This window comes from Arvicola amphibius, chromosome 7, assembly GCF_903992535.2.
Source record: "Arvicola amphibius chromosome 7, mArvAmp1.2, whole genome shotgun sequence".
In the NCBI taxonomy this organism is placed as follows: Eukaryota; Metazoa; Chordata; class Mammalia; order Rodentia; family Cricetidae; genus Arvicola; species Arvicola amphibius.
The window spans coordinates 20,928,234-20,949,967 of NC_052053.1; the positions used below are offsets into that span (position 1 = coordinate 20,928,234).

General features: G+C 40.6%; 1 protein-coding gene across 1 annotated transcript in view; it reads left to right on the top strand.

The window, feature by feature from the left end:
- Positions 1–18,306, top strand: part of Dpp4 (dipeptidyl peptidase 4) — a 79,263-nt gene extending 60,957 nt beyond the window's left edge. The window contains exons 21-26 of the mRNA XM_038336155.2: positions 2,339–2,393; positions 2,989–3,088; positions 5,803–5,867; positions 15,479–15,551; positions 15,818–15,891; positions 17,334–18,306. Coding sequence (XP_038192083.1) covers positions 2,339–2,393; positions 2,989–3,088; positions 5,803–5,867; positions 15,479–15,551; positions 15,818–15,891; positions 17,334–17,435 — 469 coding nt within the window. The 3' untranslated portion in view covers positions 17,436–18,306. The remainder of the gene's footprint in view (positions 1–2,338; positions 2,394–2,988; positions 3,089–5,802; positions 5,868–15,478; positions 15,552–15,817; positions 15,892–17,333) is intronic.
- Positions 18,307–21,734: the final 3,428 nt, after the last annotated feature.

The window sequence follows — 21,734 nt, forward strand, 5'->3', positions numbered from 1 at the left end:
CTGTTGCTCCTGGGCCCATGGTGAGTTAGAAAATCACAGCAGGAAAACTTCTGAGCCTAGTGGATCAGCAGGCAGAGCTTTCTTCTCTCCCTGTTCTTATTCCTTCTGGGCTCTAGCTGTTGGGAAGATATTGCCCACATTCATCATGGGTCTTCCCCTGTTGGCTGTTTCCCCATAGACACACTCAGCCATTTCTCAGTACAACCAAATTGAAAATTACATTTAACCACCACACTTTACTAAATAGTTGAACCCATCACTTATAGTCAAAACTGATAGGGAAGTTGTGTATGCATTCACCATGTAGAGAGTCATAACCATGAAACCCAAGGAATAGCTCCTAGAGCCTGGATAAGGGTGCCTCTCCTATATTTGGAACGTTGTAGAGCACAGCTGTCATGAATCACAATTATAAGGGCTTCATTAAGTATGAAAATCATCTCACTAGGGCCATCTCACAGAGAAACAGAAACTGAAGCGTTTCGGACTAAAAGAGAGGAACAGACTATGACAGGCAAATGGCTTTAAGCTATAGGGAGGGGTATTCTTATTTCAAGTAAAAACAAACAAACAAACAAAAAACAAAACAAAACAAAACAAAAAAACAGAATTTGTCAGGGTGAGGTAGGCTTGGAATCCAGTCCATTCCAGCTCTTCTGTTCCACTGAATTCAGCTGGATAATTGAATATGTAACCTTTGGGTTCCCAGCCATTTGTACAGGTGTTTGGAGAAGTCTAATAAATGGGTGGTTTGAGACAGTGTTGTACAATTATGGATCGAGAAATGCAAAACTATCAATGGAGGACCAGTGTGTTAAGAACAATACCTTTAAGGAAAATTAATCAAAGAAGAGAAAAGATGTTAGATAAATATTCCTAAGTGAACGAAATTCCCTTAAGCCAAAGTTAATTACTGACCATTTTCTTTAAAAAGTGGAAGAAATGTTAGGCTAAAGAAAGGATAAATTAGAGGTTTCACTATTGTAAAATTAAATTTCTATCTAGCAAGACTGGTCATCTCTCTATGAGATTTGAGTTATAAAAGTTCTAAAATTACCGAATTCAGTATTTATAAAACAAATCCCATTTAAGATAATACTGACAGGCAGTATTACCTATGCAATGGAACACTGTTACAGCAAATGAAAGGAACCAAACGCAGCAACATAAGTGAATCTCAAAACAACGCCAAAGGAAAGAAGCCATGCACCAACGTTTATGGGAAGTTAAACATCACGTACAAACTCAGGTCCATTTTTATGGACTGCAGCAAAAAGAAACATTTTAGTTTATTTTCCCTTTCCAGGCAGGAAAATGACCACCAGCCTTGAAAGAGTACGCACGTGTCTACTTTGTAGCCGTCTATCACCCTGGGCAACCATGACTCAGCCCCTATTGATAGATCCTCTGTATTTAAAGATATCGATTGACAGGAAGAAAAGTTGAAAAGTGCCCTGAATTCGTTCTGGTATCACTTGACTTTGCAGCCTTGGACATGCATCACCAATTGAACACAGAATCAACTGCCCATTAGTGCAAAGACCTCCATAGCTAGTGTAACACCACAAAACTACACATTCTATTTGCTAGACTTCCTTAAGAAAAAATATAATAAAAAAAAGACTTTTGTTCTAAGGCTAAGATTAGGAAAAAGGTGTATAAAACAACGTTCATTTTTTAAAACCTGGATTTCAACTCCTGACGCAGTTTGGTGGCAAAGATATTCCTTAATCCATCAAAGAAAACATATTTTCCTTTAATGGTGCTGTGCTCATTAATCAACACCCAGTACAGGATTTGGTTTTGATTTGATTGGTATTTAAATTCTCAGGTAAGAGTCCAGGCAGAGCTCTAAGCCCTCCTCAGCTCTCCTCTGTGCCCTTGTAATTTTTCTTCTATTGCAGGGGGCAGGGGGTTAACCACTTTCAAACTGAAAAACATCTGGAGAGATTTAGATTCAATTATGTAAAGAAAAGTGCATCTGGGCTGCAAATTTTTATATAAAGCTGTGAAAAAAACTGCCAGGATTTGTTTTCTGTGAAACACACACACACACACACACACACACACACACACAGAGAGAGAGAGAGAGAGAAAGAGAGAGAGAGAGAGAGAGAGAGAGAGAGAGAGAGAGAGAGAGAGAGAGAGAGAGAGAGAGAGAGAGAGAGAATTTTATGGACTCAAACGCAAACCTTGTTTATGTAGCTGGCCCTGCTCCCTCTTAGTTTGTCATAGATGGAGGAGCTAACACGCGTTAGGCCATCACAGTTGTGTGGTTAGCTTAGTTTTCTCTACACCGTGGAAAACTCATTTGTGACCCTCTTTTGTGCGTTTTTAGAGAATTCTTAAAAATGGGATTTGTGGACAGCACCCGGATTGCAATTTGGGGCTGGGTGAGTAGTGTGTTGTCTTTTGTGTCTCGTTGGCTCATGAATTTGTAGGCACTCCTTCGTGAGTTGAAGCCCGTGCAGGTTAATTTTTTGAATGCAAATATTTGGAGATGAAATCATGTCTGTCAAGCCTTGGGCCTTGGAGCAGCAGACTTCTGGAATCTCTACCGAGCTAGACGCATACCTCTGTTCATTATGATGAGATAAAGAGCCAAGAGCAAGAGTGGGGAAGGAGGGTGGGGGTGGGCAGAAGAGGGAAAAAGAGAAAGAGAACATGAAAGGCATGGTGGGTGGCAAAGCTTATTCAAAAGTTTTCTGATGTACTGTTTTTATTTATTATTTCCTTTAATATCTATGGTCACCGGAGTCCACTATATGTCCCATGCTTGTTTTCTTATCTCTGCGTGAAGGGACCAGGATTCTCAGAGTGTGTTCTTTAGATACTGCCCAATTAAAGCCAATTTAAGCCTCCTATAGCATGCTTTCTATCTCTAAAGAGGCACAGTATATAAAGACGTGAGAAATGTGGAACTGCGACTCGCTTACCATATGTCCTTATTCCTTTACCTCCACAAAAATAACTGTTTCCATTCCCTAGTCATATGGAGGGTACGTAACCTCGATGGTCCTGGGATCGGGAAGTGGTGTGTTCAAGTGCGGGATCGCCGTGGCGCCTGTGTCACGGTGGGAGTATTATGGTATGTAACTGCTGCTCTAGCCACAGGCCTATTAAGTGTTGACCTTAACATTCCCGTGAGAAAGTCATTCCTTTTTTTTAGTTTTCTGTGTTTCTATGGAAAATAATAGGCTGGTTCCTTTCTGCGGCTCTTATAGAGATGCATAGGGTGGTCTTATCCATCCTGCTGTCATTCAAGCTTGAGGGCTATTGTGTGTACCTACACATTTAATTTCTTATCAACAAACCTGTTGCCAAAATTTTTAAACAGCCTCTGTGCTACATTTCTCAAATAAATGTTTCTTTATCTTTATTCAAATTTGATTTGGGACTTGACATATTAATAGAGGAAAGGAGTTTCTGAGTGAAGATCAAATATGGTTGGGTGTCAGAGGAAGAGAAGATGGGAACAGATGCTTTTCCAGGGCGCTTTGCTTTCCTACTGTCTTTAAGTACTAGAATATCATCCTCAGCATGAGCTAGATCACACAGCATCATTCTTATGAGGCAATAAAACCAGGAGGGAAAGACTCGGCAGAAATGAGCGCCGAGGGCTGGGAAGGAGATGCAGTGTTTTATATCACCCTCTCCGACCTCACTGAAGTTCTTTTTGTAGTAGTATGGGAGCAGAATTATTGATAAAGAAAATGGCCATTAGTAGTCATTGAAAATACCTCTTTGAAAGCCTCTCCAAGTCAGGGAAGCCAATGTGCAAAACATCTCTAGCTTTCTGCTAAAAACTTGGCAGGTGCAGTTATAATTTAATTTGCACACAATGGAGTTGTTTTTATGTGGTACTTTTGTTTGGAATTAATTGTTCTGTTGGATGGTTTGTTTCTGGAGACCTCTGGTGGTCAATAAAATAAAAGAGTAGCCTCCGTGAGGTTGCAGACATGTAAGAAAGTTCATTAAATGCACATGACCTAATACACAGTAACAAAAAAGAGCTTTGAATATATGTGTTAATTTTCACAATTTTATTCAAAATTGCAAATAAGGAATATGTAAGTGGTGTTTCAAGACATTGTTCTAAAATTTCACAACTAAATTATGTAACTGTATATTTTTAAAAATATATATATTTTAATTTTCAGATCTTAATGTACATGTAAATGTGGTTAGCATAGATAAGAAAGTGGCATTATGCTCTAGGATTAACATATAGAAGACTAGAATAGATGCAGGGGAAAATTATATTTTTCTCTTGAAGACACTGTCCACCTATCAAATATACAAGTCAAGTTGTTAATATTTGACTCTTTAAGTTAAAATGTACATGAAAAGTTTGTTACCTTGTATTTTAAGTGTCCTTTAAGATATTATATTTTTATAGGAGTGTTCTCTGCATACATAAGATTATACATAGTCTATATTCATTTTAAGTAAAATAATAGATATTACTATAACTCATTTAGGAGGGAAGGGAGATAGTAGTAGAAAAGCAAACACTCTTCAGGGTGTTTTTAATTTATGCCTCAGACGTCCAGAAGCATTACAGCATTGAACTTAAGCAATAAAAGAATGTAAAGAATTTGTGGAATTAATGTCAACATGCTTGTCCAAGCCAGCGACAGTCAAGCACAGAGGCAATACATGGTTTCTACATTTATTTACTCCAACCTGACCTTTTGAGCTTTTAAAACATCACAGGAGCAAAAGAAATCAGATCCAGAAAGACAAATAACACATGTTTTCCTTAACATGCGGAGCCTAGAATCAACATTAAAATATAAAGGAGCATACGTATGACAAAAGTAGAAAGGCAACTGTCTGGGAAAACCAAGGAGACAAGTATTCAGTAGGAAGGGAACAAGAGCGGTGGTGGGCTCAAAGTAGGTGCAATACAGGATGTACTTGAATGGGATATCTTTATTAAACCAATTACTTTGTGCAATCAATAAACACTAACAGTTAAGACAACAACAACAGCAATCAAACTATTTATGCTGCAAATTCCATCAGTGATCTTTTAGGATAAATATGTAATATAAAATTTCATTCTTTTAGTTGAGTAAAATTGTTTAATTACCCAAAATAACCAAACCAATTGTACAACCTGTTATTCCACCATATTTATATATAAAGGAACTTATGTCAGTTGAGCAGACAGCTATTAATGTAATCTGTTCACAGTGCTCAAGTGTTACAGCACCAAACTTGAGACCTCCCCCAAAAGTGAGGAGAAACAAATGCTTAACATGAATTATGATGAAGCAACTGTGTCAATATGGACTGTTAAATGCATTCTTTTTACCATAGCGAATCTTAACCTGCCTAAAATATAAGGTTTAAGTAAGCCACTAGTACTTCATTATTGTTAGGTGTTCCCAGATGGAGATAGATTATCACACCATAAGGCCTGTGTTCATCTCAGTACCACAATGTTCAAGATAACGGAGGCACTCGATAGAGGACTTCCATTGAGTGGCCGCATCTGCGCATTTGCCCTTCCTGCAGGTCTATTGCCCATTGTGTTTCAGGTTGTCTAGTCTGTGCTCCCCTGTCCTGATGCTGAGGGCTGAGTGCAGAAGAGTCAGTGCCGCGGAGAAGTCCTGAGGGAGAGTGGGTGGCGGGGGCATCAGCAGCTCAGGCCGTCAGGCTGTATTAGCAAGGGTGGGCTGGGGAAGTACTTTCATGAGGTAAGGCACAGGAGGACAAGTAAAGTAAGGTAATAGATGTTAAGGTGAAACATTGTTATTGGAGGAGCTGATCCTCTCTTCTTCTTTCCCATCACAGACTCAGTATATACAGAGCGCTACATGGGTCTCCCAACTCCAGAAGACAACCTTGACCATTACAGGGTAAGAGACAAGGAGCTGTGCCAATCATAGAACTGCGTATAAATGGTTTCAGAACGTCTTAATTGTATCTATTTTAGAAAAAAAATGTATTATTTCCAACAAATTTCTTGTTAAAAAGAAAAAACACAGGTGGTTTAGAGATCCTCCAATAGCTTCCCCTGCTATATTTTGCATAATTACAGTCGTTATCATATGCTATATAGGTCACAATATGCATTCATTTGGAAATACAAAGCAACATCAGATAATTACTTTAATTATAAAATTTTCAGTTTAGAAAACATGTCAAATCCAGCATATTCTTTTAGGACCCAGAAGACTCTTTAAAGCCTTTAGCAAGATATTAAAATTTTTATGATATGATAATAGTTAAAAGGTAAATGCATGCCTATAATTTTCTTACTCCTAGCCAACTATGTAAATTTTTAATGCGGCATTTGCCGAAAGCAGGTGAGGTGGCATGCTCCGTGGAACCCTGTCCGTGAATCAATAAAGAGCTTGCGATGGTGGGAGAAACAGTGGGCAGCTTGCTCTCCAGAGAAAGCCGCATTTGAAACGTGACCTGGCTGCAACTGCCGCTTGCTGTCCCTGCTAGTGTGAAGGCCACAGCAAAGCTGTGTGGATGCCATCCTGGTGCAGCCGTATGAAACAGCGCCACATTGAAGCTTTTGAAACCTTACTGATTCTGTCTTAGTGGAGGGGGAAAAAAATGGAAGCTAGATTAAAGCTTTCTGATAACAAGGAAAATCATCTCAGACATTTCCCAACTCCAAAGAGGCCCAAAACTCTCCCTGGGAGAACGAATTCAAAAGAAAGAAAAACAAGAAAAATGTCAACACAAAATTTTCTGTGTTTCTTAATACATATACTGTGAGCAGTAAATGTACACATGTAAGATGCCATCATTGCTACTGTGGAGTCTGAAACCATCTGATCAAAATACAATGAGTTCAAAGTCTCTATGTTTGCAAGATGTGTGTGTGTTTGTGTGTGTGTGCATATGTGTGTATGTGTATGTATGTAGGTGTGTATATGTGTAAGTCTGTATGTACATGTGTATGCATGCATGTGTGTGTACATATTATATATTTTGTATGTGTGTATGTATTATAATAAGTAGCTTTTACCTGCTACTTTCAACTTAATTATTAAGCTTGCGTGTGCAGGAAGACATGTTTGTGTTAGTGCCTGCATGTTTTTTATATGTTTCTGAGAAATGCCAGAAAAGGAAGCTGAAATTAAGATGGCATACTAGACATCTTTACCTACAAAAAAATCCTCATAATCAGGGTATTTTCTTTCTGTCAGGGGTCTCATCTACTACAGCACACTTCATTCTTTTCACTCTGTCTCCTCCACATCCGATAATCTGCCAGACATTGTTTACTTTATACATAGCATACAATGCACTGGCAAATGACCTAGCTCCCTTTATAGCGGCCGCCCTGTTGGTATACTCTTGCTGTGCCTTCCCACAATCCAGTCCATGCCACACCCTGCTAGCACATTTACACACACTCATATGCACACACACACACACACACACACGCACACACACACACACTGCTTTAATGGCACTCTCCTGTGTACACAACTAAATCCAGTCTTCGGTCTTCAATAGTCACCCCTTCTTCTCACATGGACCTGGTTTAAGTGTCAGAATCTGTATGTCTGTAGCTGCCATTTTGTGACATTGCTATGGGTCCCTTATACCTGGGTTGTCATTTGTCCCCCATCCCCATGTGTGAGGAGCATCTCTCTGTGTAAACATCACATTGCTTTCTTTGTGGGACTGTGAACTCTCATTTTAGTCTACCTTGAGTTAGTTACTCTGCACTGGGCTCCCCTCCCTCACCCTGTGTTGTTACTCAACATTACACACCTTCCAAATTTCACTGCTTGGTTGTCCTTCTAGAAAGGACCCTCACACAGAAGCCTACAACTTACCTTGACTCAACAAAGAAAGTTTTAAAGGGAAATACTGCGATACCAGTTGTATTTCTGCATTACTTTTCTCATTTGGATGCTTGAATTTTTCTTATTGATTATCCAACCTGAAAGAGGGTTTTCTTGGCTCCGTCAAAGCACTGAAAGCCCCTGAACACGCAGACGTTTGCTGCCTAAGATTCTAACTCCTGGCTCTGGAGAATAGTGGATAAGAAGTCAAAGCGTTCATTTTAGAAACGTCCCGTTTGAAGAGCCAACAGGGCTGGGGGCACAGGGTTAAGTCCAAACCCTGAGAGCAAAGGATGCCTTGGCACTTGCCTTGCTTCCTTAGAATCCACACCGGTCGTATCATACACTGTCTCTCCAGCAGCTCTCTCTACGGAGGACTATAGGATGGCAGTTTTTATCTGCCACTTTATGTTTCTTTCTCCAGTCTTTCTATAGGTTCCTCTTTCCCACACCAATCCTCCCTTCCCCTGACTCTACCCCCCACGGTGGCGGCCATTTTCATTTCTCCCCTTAGGTGTTCCCTGCATGAGGTAGTCATGTAAATAGAAGTCACTTCCTCCTGCCAATGGCAACACACGCACACTGGGTGCACGAAGTCACTCTCTCACTTCGCTGTACAGATGGCACCCGAGGACTGTTTAAGCCTTCCACGCCAGGAGTCGGGTTTTCTTGGCATGAAATTCATTGCTGGCAATGGACACATTAAAACTGCCAGTACCAGGGAGCTAAAGGTTCCCAATGTGTTACTCAGAGGAATTATCCGGGAGGGTGATAGCTAAGGTGGGCAGGAGAAAATGAGGCAAATGCATCCAGGGAATCATCTCTACCCTGCTCAGTTGCTTCCTCTAAGCATGGAGGGCTGAATCTGTGTGGGGATCTGAAGCAGAGTGGAGAACTGAATCTAAGTGCCTATTTCTGGTGCACAGCAGGCTTTAGAATAAAGCTGCCCTCCTTTGTTTTTTAAATGAGCCTGTGCTTTTGTCTCTGGCAAGAATATATTCAAAGATGCTATTTTCCTCCAAGGCCCCAGCTGCCCCTCTGGACCCCATCATCTCACTACTCTCTCCTCTCTCTCTCTCTCTCTCTCTCTCTCTCTCTCTCTCTCTCTCTCTCTCTCTCTCTCTCTCTCTCTCTCTCTCTCTCTCTCTCTCTCCCCCCTGCACTAACTCTTGAAAATACAAGAGGGCTAATTCAATAATTCCTGAAAGGTTTTTGTCACTCTGTGCATTTCCATAGTCAAGAAAATATTTTGAAAGAAATTCCCGTTTAGTCAGGAGTCTCCCAGCACATCCAGAATTAGGAAGGCACAAAGTGCGCAGCTGTGCAATAACTAAGTCCATATCCTTAGCTAAGAAGCCCTTGACGCATAGACCAATAGAGTTTGAAAGAGAATATAAATTTTAATACAACCCAGATGAGATGGTTCTGTCTTAGGGGATACATGACCTAGACGTTAGAGGATCCCAAACTTCCGAGAGGAACACACCTTGTGAATTTGGACCCTTTTTTCTACTCAGGAAAGAGATGCCACGTGAATTGTCAGGGTGTGCCCTGCTCAAAGCTCAAGTGTCAACCCTTTGGGAAGTCATATCCCTGCATGGCTGACCCCTCCCAGTGGGGACATTATTTCCTGTTCTCTAGAAGTTACCGCAAAGATGGAGGGATCCTGTGAAGCTTAGACTCAATGCAGTGATACCCGCAGTGACCCCCCCCCCCCATGAATGTTTAAAGATTACCACCCACCTTTGACCAAGTGACAGGGCAGGAACTCTTTTTAACGACTCCAATGACCTCAAGGAGGGACCCCTGAGGAGCTGGACCCAGAGAGGTGAGAAGTCTGAGCTATTGAGCAGTGTTATTCTGTGCGGAGGGCAGATCCTCTCTACACAGTCCCCGTTCATAACAGATAGAAATGGCAACAAAGCTAAGCAATGAGACAACCAAGGAGGCTACTCTACCTCCAGTATCAACAAGCCAGCAGCGGTGTCACCACACACCTCAAGGTGTGGGGGCCTGACCAAAGGGTGAACAATTTCTCAAAGCCCATCTGCAGTCAGAACTGCAAGGCATTGACATGTAAGAGACTTCCATTCATTCGCTCAACGGGTCTGGCATTTGATAATGTTCAAAGGTTTACTCCTTATAGATAAGAAAAAAGTAAAAACACTGGGAAGAGGAAGGGTAACAAAACATGAACTTGAACACCATACAGTATCCAATATGTATGGAAAAGATGAGAGACTTCTAAATTGTGATCGTGGAGCCTGGGAATCTACATGTCAGAAGCTGAAGGAAGGGGTAGAGGAGAAGTCAGAAGTCTAGAATTTTACAAGCCCCCAACCAGCTACACCCGTTATTCATTTGTTGTGCTAGTATAGCTAGACTCTATTCTAAGATCTTTACATGTATTATCAGCTTCAAGTGTCCTTAAAATACTCTGAAACAGGATAATTATTCTGATTACCACCATTTTATTGACAGGGAAACTGAGGCACTAAACTAGCAAGCAACATATGTATGCTGAGGGTTCTAAAAGGAAGAGGACACCATCTGAGCCAGGGAAGAAGGGAGAGAGAAGACACAAGGGAGACCAGAGAGGTTCTCAACAGATTATTACGTGAGGGAGGGGCCGACCAGGCACATAGACAGTGACAGGGAGAAAGGCATCCTGGGACCTCTGAGATGGATCCATTGACTTGCACGATAGCTCTGGGAAAAGCCGACCAAATGGTGACCAATAAATATGACAGGAATGGAGACTGGGGAAGGGATTGTCTTGTGAATACACAGAGAAGTAGAAGACCAAGGGCAGGAGGAGTGGGGCCCCAGTCCTGATCTCTGCTGCCAAGAGGAGAGGGCAGCCTGGAACACACAGAAGGGCTGATTTAACTTGTAGAGGAGATTTATTTTGCATTTTTGCTCAGAATTTGATAGGCTTTTGGCAAGTGTATGAAACAGTCATAGATTTGGCAGTCTTCTGCTAGCAGATTTGAAACGTTCAATCCTTAAGAACTGCTGCATCGTTAGGTTATGCAAAACAGGGTGCAATTTTGTAAATATGCCATCTTGTACTGATTTGACATTTGTTCTATTATCCCAGAATATGCCAAAGGGAGAGAGACCTTCAGATTTAAGCCAAACCTTAACTTGTTTGTGGAGTGCTGATAAAATGTTGACTGCTGTGTGATCTTTAAAGCAGCCAGTGTTGCTTGTGAGGCCTGAGGTAGAGCCCCCTGTATGGGGTTGATGGGAGCTCTTTGCTTGGCAACTCACGGGTGCAGTTGTTTGATGGAGGTACACATGTAAAACATCTTATTTAGTGGATTGGATTCAGGTTTTCTTAAATGTTTTCTGTGCCCTCTGTTCGGTATTAATGATGATCCTCCCAAATGGAGCCCTTTATTATTCAAACAGCGTTGATTACAGGAGGAGACTCCTTGGAGGAAGCCAGTAAGCCCAGGGCAATAGCTTACTGAGTTGCTAAATTGTTATCCTTTAGACCCAGTGACTGCTTGACCTTCTACAGAATCCATGGATGGTACTGAGCAGCTTGACTGGGATGTCAAGTGACTGTAGAACATACTGGAGAGGGACTGAGGCTTTGGAGTTCAAATGCCCTGTATTGAAACTCTCCTTCTTTTACTTGTAGAAGTTTGAGCTTGAGGAGGTCACGTTCCCTCTCTGAGCTTCATTTCCCTCTTTAAATAACCAGATATGCCCCCCCAGAGTCACAAAAGTGATTATAGGAGACCCCCACACCTGCCGTGAAGTGAGCTTTGAAACCATGGCAGCTGCTACCATCCTTATATTCAGGGAGTACATTGTCCTTCTGGTTGGTAGATGGCATGAGGGGTAGCTTGGAAATTGTTACACCTCCTGTTTCTCACAACATTTCCCTACTCTTATCAGCTCCTTCCTTTATTTCAAAAATACAAAGATTTATTTGTTGGAAGGTGGCTGAGGAACCAGCATGATCCAACAAGCAGCTACAGATGGTTCTTCTTGGGGATTGAAGGAAAAGCTCCTCCCAGAGATGCTGTGGACTCGGCACTGCCACTGGACCGATCCCTTCCACTTCTCTCTGCCAGCCGGTTGCTGGCAGCAGGGCTCTCCGGAAGTTTCTAGCCTCAGGAGAATGCCAACTGCACCACCATTGCATCCTTGCCCATTTATCACTCCCAGCTTCCTTTTTAGTCATTGGTGATAGACTATTCGGTTTGTAACTTAGTCATCCACTTCCTTTTCTATTTCTGTTTCCATGGATAGGCAATGGGGGAATCATCCAATTTGGGTGGGTTAAAATAGTATAATTAATATCTTCCCGACCATTAATCATATATTGGAGGAATGCATGCATTTTTTTCACTGGCGTTGCATATTTCCGCCGCAGCTTGGAGTGTGCCTTACAGTGGGCAAAAGTGTCTTTAATAGAGAAGCCAGGTGGCACAGTGCAGTAGGGAACTGCTCCCCAGTGGCTTCAGAGGCACAGTGACATCCTTGCATTTGAGGCTGCGAGGTGGTTTTCTGCACTGAAAGCCCCAAAGAGGGTGTGCTTTTAGCAGCTGTCCGTCTCTCTCATCGAAAGGTCCTTTTGGAGGCTTCTCCCAACAAGCAGGGAAACGTGCGCTGAAATGGCACCCTTCTCTCGCAGCTGCAGGGGAAGCTTTTGTTTTATTTTTCTCTTGCTGCATTAAAGTATTTGTCTTTCTTTCTTTGTAGTGTAATATTGTTAATGTAAAACAATTTGCATCATGACACTTTTATCACAGTTTTCGTCTTTTTCTCAGTATGTTGCATTTCTCACCATGTCTAGTTCATCACAGCTACAGTGTGTACATCACAACATTTATCTTAGGCTCAGGGTTTTACTTGTTTATAAAAATTGTCTTCTTTCAGCCTGTATTCACTCCATTTAAGAAAAAAAAGGCAGCCAGAAACTGTTTTGGTCCAAACTCCAGTAGTTATCACATTCCTTGCTAACTGTCCTGTGTATTTATATGCCTCCTAACTATTATTCTATGTTTCAATGACATTTCTCCATCTCGTGGCAACAGGGAGGTGGTTGGAGCAGCTTTTGCTGTTCCTGCTGCCAAGAGAGGCAGGCCCATGGGGCTGCTGGAGGTGAGATGAGGCGACACAGTTGTAAATCTGGGTCGGGGCTGTGGGTTAAACATAATGATCATCTGTGAGCAAAAGGTGGAATTGAGCATGTGCAGAGACCAGGTGGCAGGAAGTCAGCACAGGCTGAGCCCGTGACTGGCAGAAGAGACCACTGAGAAGGCTCCTTAAGGGGCCGTGGGCCTGCAACTCAGAAGGGGTCCTGAGTGTTCTCCACTCACCTTCCCATCTCCAGCTATGTAGATGTGTAACAATGCCTTTTAGGATGGTTTGATTTGATTGTCTCCTCTTGGAACCAGAGTTCTGTGCTATCTTAGGTGATAAATCACCTGCCAATGGGAAAGACACCCTTCACCACTTCCAGGGTTTTTCAGACCACTGTGGCTCAAAAGCCAGAGTACTCACTGTTAGGTACTTCAAGGTCCAGGATTTTAACATTTTATTTCACACTGTTCCTTTGCTGGAAGACAATCAGAAGTCCTTTGCAATTTTAGAAGACATGACAGAGAAACAGAAAGTAAAGGAGTTTTCCCCAGGCTTGCTCCAGTTTGGACACTTCTTAGGGATGGACTGTAGTACCAAGTTACTTTGTGAATCTGTCTCTTCATATATAGCGCAGGGTTGGCACAGACCTGTTTCACACAGGTGTGAGACTTTGATTACACAATGACAGCTAGGATTACTACTGCCATGGTATAGCATTTGCAAGAGGGCATAATAATGAAACGAAGTACAGAATAAGACTATTTTGTGTTCTGTCTACTACATTTGCACTTAACTCTGCAAAAGTAAGCTCAATTATATCAGATAATGCCTTGCTGAATATTTTATTTGCTCATTTAGTTGATAAGCATTTAGCTATAGATTAGAAGCAAAGGATAAAAAAAACAATATAGACAAGTCATTTTTCTTATGAACCTTATTATTTAGTTGGATACAAATGAATGATGTTTGACTAGATAAAAATGAATAGATGCACGAATATAAGGGGTAGTGTTGTGTTGGCCAGAGGCATGCTTGCAAGCATGCTGGATGGATGGATTCAAAATGGATAGATATAAGTGGGAAATTCCATCAGATGGACGTTTAGCTAAAACTAAAAAGAACAACTTTTGATGAATTGCAACGTTTATTTGATTCAGAGATTTCATGCATCCAGGTTGAGTGGGAACATGTATACACAGGATGGGGCATTTACTCTGAGCTTACCCAGTCCAGGATGATCCTAGGAATTATAGTCAATGGAAACAATTTGGGTAACTGCACTGAATTTTTGGACAGTATGTCTCTCTCCAAAAATACTGTGTCACAGAATTTTCAGTCAGCATCAACAATTTACTTGAAACAATGCTTCTACCATGTTTCATGGCTCCTATGGGAATGATTCTTCTTCCCAATTTGCAGACGTCAGGATTCAGAGTGCAGCACGTGTGTCTCCAGTTGCAAAGCTCAGCAGTGTTGAAACCAAAGACTAGACTTTAGCATGCAGCCCCGGGCCTTTCTGGCCAGGCCACTAGCACTCCCGGCGACAGTATAAAGTGTGCACTAGACATGTCATTGAAATGTAGACCTTGACTTGGAAGAGCGAGTTGGCTACTTTTGAGTCTGTGGAGATGCCACCGCCTCTTCTCTGTGTACCACACTCCAGACAGGCAAAGCAGACCCACTCTTCCAAGTCTCTGTTTCCCTGTCATCCCAACATTGCAATCAGACCCAAATTTAAATCATCTGACCTGTGCTTGTAAAGTTTATTTTTTCCCCCTCATCCAAGACCTTAAATGTGGAAGCCCCTAGATGACTCAGACCACAAAATAGATCTTTTAACCCTTCATCCTGTCACCCTGGATGGCTTGGGAATAACATTTAACAGCACCATTTTTTTCTCTAATATTAAAAATGAGGAAGTATCAAACACCCACTGATTTTCTGAGACTAGCCTTGATCTTTTTCACCTCTTCCCCTCCCATATGTTACACTTGCTTAGGTTTTAAACATCTGTTTCCAAAGAGGTAATGTTTGCTTTTCATTTAGAACCTAGCAATGTGGACCAAAGTTCACATGACATATTGCGGAGTATGTTTAGTTGCAAATGCTATGTACAGGCTCTTTGAAATGTAGCATGTATGGCACCATGTGACACATGGTTGCTATGGTAATACACTTTTTGGCTGAACTACAGCAGAAACCCATGGAACATACATTGCTAATATGAGACTCTGCCCTCTGCTAATGTATAGGACACAGCCAATCTGTGATCTGGGACTCAAAGGGTTTTGCATGCAGCCTAGAGGACAGGTGTCCTCTTCCTACATGTGCAGGGAAGATGTGACATTCTTCCTTTCCAGTCCCGTCTCCCAGGCACAGGGCATGCTGTGCATTCTGCCATGCACGGAGACAGCATTTGCTTGAATATCGGTTTGCTATATTTTGTATCAAAGGGGGCCCCAGCTGAAAACATTTTATTTTGTAAACTGAAGTGAAAAATCAGTTATGGCAGATCCTTTTTTGAATAATGACATTCTTTTTCCCAATTTCAGAATTCAACAGTCATGAGCAGAGCTGAAAATTTTAAACAAGTTCAGTACCTCCTTATTCATGGAACAGCAGATGGTGAGTTTCAGTTAATTAGACTTTTTAGTATCACAGACAGGTTTGCAATTTCACTACTGACAAAACAAAAGCATGAGGGGCAAGACTGTTACATTTACTTCAATAAAACAGTGTTGCTTTCCACAACTCACTTGTCTTGGGCTAAATGGGATGCTGAGTCTTAGGACTTGAGGCGCTTCCTTCTTGTGCTTTCCCCTGGGGATCTGAATGCTCCAGAGGCTATTAGCTGCTTGTTTATGGCTGCTTTTCCCCTTTCTTTCCCGCAGACAATGTTCACTTTCAGCAGTCAGCGCAGATCTCCAAAGCCCTAGTGGATGCTGGTGTGGATTTCCAAGCAATGGTATAATAAGACTTTGTTCAGGGGGAACAAAGTATCTGCTGGGTCTAGTGTCCTCTTGGGGGTGACTTTTTCCCAGGGGCATCTCAGAAGATGGGACTGAAGAGGGCTTGATCATTCCAGCATGAAGTTGGAGATGTGATCTCCTTGAGTCATACGCAGAGTAAATATTAGACAGTTTGAGGTTGAGAAACACAGTATTACATATCCTGGGAGTGTCAAAACACCATTCTTCCATTCATGTGCTGGTTCAGCCTCTCCCTGTTGTGATTTGAAAGTAATCACTTATTCCATAAATGTGTGGCAGAGTAATTCTAACGTGAAACCAGCATGATAATAGCTGAAATGTAAAATCCATTCTGTTATTATGATTACTAGCCATCCTAACAACAGTGGGATATTAATAATCACCATGCTTCAGTTCTTGTGATTCCTACACAAGCTTTTGTTGAACAACTGCAGGCAACAAGCAATTAGGCTTGTTTATAAAGTCCGAAATGACTGCGGCTGGTTTTGCCTATACAGAGGATGTTTGGGGTATTTAGTCTTCTATATTATAATTTTCAGATCAAATATATATATATATATATAATTTATATATACACATAATTTGCTGTGTGCTCAGTTTCAGTAGTGCCCACTGTCTAGTTTATTGTTATTATTATTATTATTATTTATTATTAATCTTGTCCTGAGAAAACCTGCTATACCTTTTGGGTCAGATTCTCAGTGGTTGAGGTTTATTTTTTTTTCCGCTATTCAAAGCAAAATCAGATAATACTTATGTCTCAGTAATATGTATTAGGCTGGCAGTGTCTTCCCAGGCATTTATAAGGTATGCGCTTTTATGTGTTTGCCTCAGGTTGGAGATTCTTTCTATGTAAATGTCACACAGACAGAGCTTTTAATTTCCAGTATAAAATTTAACTGTTGGTAAATAATACATTTAACTTTTGACTTCACTTATGCTAGATACATAAAACTTTAACATTTAAATAGATTTTTCTAGCCATTTAGATGCTTATATTGAAAAAATTACTTTAAAAACTATTTATTTTAATACATACTCAAGTGTAGAGAAATTTAATTATTGCTAGCACCCATTAAAATAGTATGCCTGCTGGTATAAACCTTCCCATTTATGTTGTGGTTTTAAGTGACCTTTGAGTAGCATTTGGAATTTGATTTTGGTATTTTAATTAGAATATACCTGTGTTTAAACTTCTAATGCAGTAAATCCAAATGCATATTGGATTTTCTCATACCTGAAAAAGAGGACCAGGGACTTCTCGGGTCTTGAAAAGCTCTGGGAAAGAACTAGACACCCTCTTCGACCACGCTTCAGTTTATAAGCTGTTCCCATTTAACAGCATGCGGGAGCTCCCTTGAGTTTTTCCTTTTAAAATACAGCCGCCCTCCTACTTGTGACCCCTTTCTCTCTGCAGTGGTACACGGACGAAGACCATGGCATCGCCAGCAGCGCAGCTCACCAGCACATCTATACCCACATGAGCCATTTCCTCCAACAGTGCTTCTGCTTACAGTAGCCCGGCAAAGCTCCTGCAGCTTATTTAAAAACACGTTTGTTCTCATTATCTCAAAGCTGCACTGTCAAGATGACGATCTCAATAATGCTCGCACTGAGAAATTTCAGGCTACTTCCCAGTTTCCTACCTGCAGTCCTAAGCAAGGATGTCTGTCTGTCTTTACAACAGGTTACACCTTACAGCCATTTGGATTTTTCACTCTGTTTTGTTTATCATTTCAAATTATTTCCACATCAGCTGCTGAAACAACAAATATAAATTATTTTTACAAGAGCTCTGCATAGATTTCCTGAGAAGAATTTCATTATTTTCTCCATACTAGACTGGTCCAAATCTTGTTTCCTTATTTAAGGGGCTGACAAGATGTGGGCAATGATGCCATTAGGGCAGGGCGAGGAGATTACAGAGAATGCTAGAAATGCAGGTCCAAGCATACCCACCCACCCAGGCTACTGTCAGCTCGCCTCAAGAAGTGCTGTTCACTGCCAGACTGGCACAGGTTTCTGAGAAAGACTATTCAAACAGTCTCAGGAAATCATATATGCAAAGCGCTGACTTCTCAGTAAAACCACAGCAGTTGAATAGACTCCAAAGAAATGCAAGGGAAACTGCCAGCAATGCAAGGCCCCCAGGTGCCAGTTACGGCTATAGGTGCTACAAAAACACAGCAAGGGCGATGGGAGAGCATTGTAAATGTGCTTTGAAAACTCACCGACGGTTCCCAGTGAAAAGAGGGCAGCTCGGAACACATCGACTCGCCCTGCTAAAAGTTGAAAATATTTGTGTCGCAAATTCTAACACGAAGGAATGCTTGCATCAGTTTTCCTTACTTCATTTCTTTGAGCATGTTAATTAAAATATTTTAACTTCATTGGCTTTTTAATGGAAAATGAATGAGAATGGTGTGTGCTATTATTTCTATTCTCCACACTAGAATTCTGCCTGGTCATTTAGTAAATATGCCCGTTTTTCAGAGGTAATGGGTTACATCGTGAATCAAACTTAAACGGCACTGACATATGGACACATTTGTTCAAAGGTTCTTGTTTAACTTGTTAGAAATCCAAGGCTGTCTTGTAAACATGGAAGGAATTCAGCTTTTTTTTTTTAAAAAAAAAAAAACTTAGATACAGAAAAATGTTTAAAGTTAAATAATTCATAAGTTTATTTAATACCCATGGAATTTCAATTCTCATACTTAATACTTAGCTTTTAAGAAATCAGTTAATTAATGATGTGGTCATTCATATACTATGGAAGACATAATTTAATTTAATCCAGGAAAGCATGCGGGATTCACAACATGAGAATAAATACATCAACAAAGTCATTTGGAAGCTCAGTAGATGTGTCCTTCCAGGGCTTTGTGTTTGTTTTGTCTTGGGTCTCTTTTCTGAGGGGGGCATAATAGAAATAAAGCATAGATTTCAGAAACTGAATTTGACTTAACAATGTTTGAATAACCTAGAAAATATGATGTTCTGTTTCAATTATTTGTAACAAGCTACATTTTAAAAATGGTCTCACATTTAAATGCAGACCATTTTGCAAAATTATCACAGACAGGTGAGCCTGCAGCATAAACTCCAAACCTGGCAGAAATGGAAACCATCCATCACTTAAAAATGAGAGTGGAGGCTCATGAGAACAGTGCACAGAGGCAGTGAAAGCAGCTCTGACACTGTTTCCAGGGCACACCACTGGCTCGTTTCGCCTCATTCAGCTCTCAAGTCCCACTCCTCACCTGACAGCATCACTGGTGCTTAGGCCTGCGGGTTCCTGGCCATTATCTTTGAATATAGCTCAGTCACATGTGTAGCAGGACCAATCTGCAAGGTCCTAGATCAAGGAACAGAGGTAACACATGTTCCTGACAGCATGAAAACATAAAAGCAAATTAAATAAAACTATCCTTTGTGAGCTCATTAATTTAAACCACATTATATAATAATCCAGGTTTGTATTAATATTTCTCATGATTGTATAATGTCTATATAATGCCCAAACCATGAATTTTTTTGTTTATTTCTAAATATGTTGTTTCTGGAGCCTGAGGTTATAAAAATATCACAGCATACATTTTTCAGGCAATGAGGGTTTCAAAGGGTGATAATGTGAATAAATTCAGTTTTTATTTGACTCTCATAGGAAGAGTTTTACTGTTCAATAAGAGTTGCAAATTAGATAAAGAAGCTAATACATAAATAATAGATAAACTTAATTTAAGGGTACGTTTGAGACACACAAGAACTAGCAATGTCTCTACAGTATATGGACAAGTCTCTTATGGACACATGCAGCCTCTGGAAGCTTTCCTTCACAAACTGTCCTCAGAGCGCTCCAGAACCCAGGGGCACATGTGCTAAAGGAATTGAGCGTCAGTTCATGATCCAGGATGACTCAGTCCGTGTCACTCTGGGTACTGTGTTTCTTGATCAGAGTATTAGCAACCTCACTTCTTGGCACCTACTGCTTTTGCTCTAAGTTGGAGTGAGAATACTGACTTATAAGACTACTAGATTTGTACAATATTTAAGATTCAATAAATTCTAAGTGAAAAAACATACCAAAACACAAGCATTTTTTTTCCTAAAATAAGATAATTCTGCTGTGCCAACTTTATGACATTATTTCAGCAGTATTTTCACATACGTCCTGAGTGACCTGAAGCATAGATTCAGGGTGTTTTGGGGGATACAGATGGCTGAGAATGAAACACAAATGGGGCTTATAAAGCATAGCATCATGGGTTACCCCATAAAAATCCCAGAGCCTGGTATTACCAAGACCGCTGTGAAGCTCAGTAGCATTTGATCATCTCTCTGCATGCCATATTTCTCTGACAATATTAACATTTAAGTCCAAGAATTTGAATTACTAGGAAAAGAATATTTTTATGGCTATTGAGAAGGGTATCTTTCAATGCATATAGAGCAGTGGTTCTCAACCTCCCTAATGCTGTGACCTTTTATTACAGTTCATGTTTTGGTGACTCCAAACCATAAAATTTTCCTACTTCATAACTTTATATTTGCTACTATTATGAACCATAATGCAAATATCTGTGTTTTCCGATGGTCTTAGGTTACCCTTGTGAAAGGGTCATTGAACCCCAAAGGGGTCACGACCCTAGGTGGAGAACCACTGTTAAAGACTACAACTGTCAATAACTTAAGCAGAAGTCCTTATTCTACATGGTCTTTCTGAATCAATTTTCCAAGGTTGTCAAATTCCTTAAAAAACATCCATTATGACAGTGGGATTATTCAATATTCAACACTGTGACTGTTCAACAACCAAAATCCTTATCCCCTTCTCTCTGTGTCTACAGGGGATGGGTTCTAGATGCTCCTGTGGATATAGGTGCCCCAAATCCAATGATCTTGCAAAGTGGCATATACTATACGGAAATGGAAGCTTGTCTTCCTTAATACTTCAAATTACCTCCAGATTCTTATAATATCCAGGACAATGTAAGAAAATGCTGTGTATCATAGTGAAAGAAATGGTAAGAGGAAAAGAAAATACATGTTGATGCAGACATACTTGTAGAAATACTTTGATCAGGGATTGTTTGAATCCTCAGATGCAAGACACGTGGAGGGGTGGGCCTCTTTAAGTTACTTCCATACAAAATCATCATTTTGTGATTTGTGAGCAACAAAATGGATTTCACTAATGAGTTTTGCTTCCATTGTTATTACAGAGAAATGAGTGATGAAGAAACTATATTATATTGAGAAGAAATTGTACTCAATCTGATTCTGGTTCTAAGTGAACACCCTATAGGAATGAGCAAAAAATCCTTTCTCACCTCATACTTGAGATATAGTGCCTTCAGCTGAAACCAGACAAGCAGGGTAAGATGATCAGCAGTTGTGACAAACGAAGCATTTTAGGGACATTATTCAGCCTCTCTGAATTCAACTCCACTTGAGCCCTAAAAGAGTAAAAACTTCCTACCTCAGAACTGCTGTTTGGCTGAGATTTACATACATGTAGTGCTTAGCATCTTCTTTTCCAGTTTTTTTCCCTCCTAGCTGCAGTATTTTGCTGTTTTTCCTATCTTTTTGGCTGCATACACTGCATAGATTCTGGTCTTTAAACTTCCATGTTTTCATGCTAGATCTATGTCGTATCCAGTATGCACTGCTGGTTTCTCTATTATAACGCATCCTTTATAATTCTTAAATGAACAACAGCATTTGCTGAAACATTTTACTTATGTTTCTGGAACAACTTCTGCTGATTGGTAAATATCAGAGAAAAAAATTAGACCCTATAGAGTTAACAGGGACG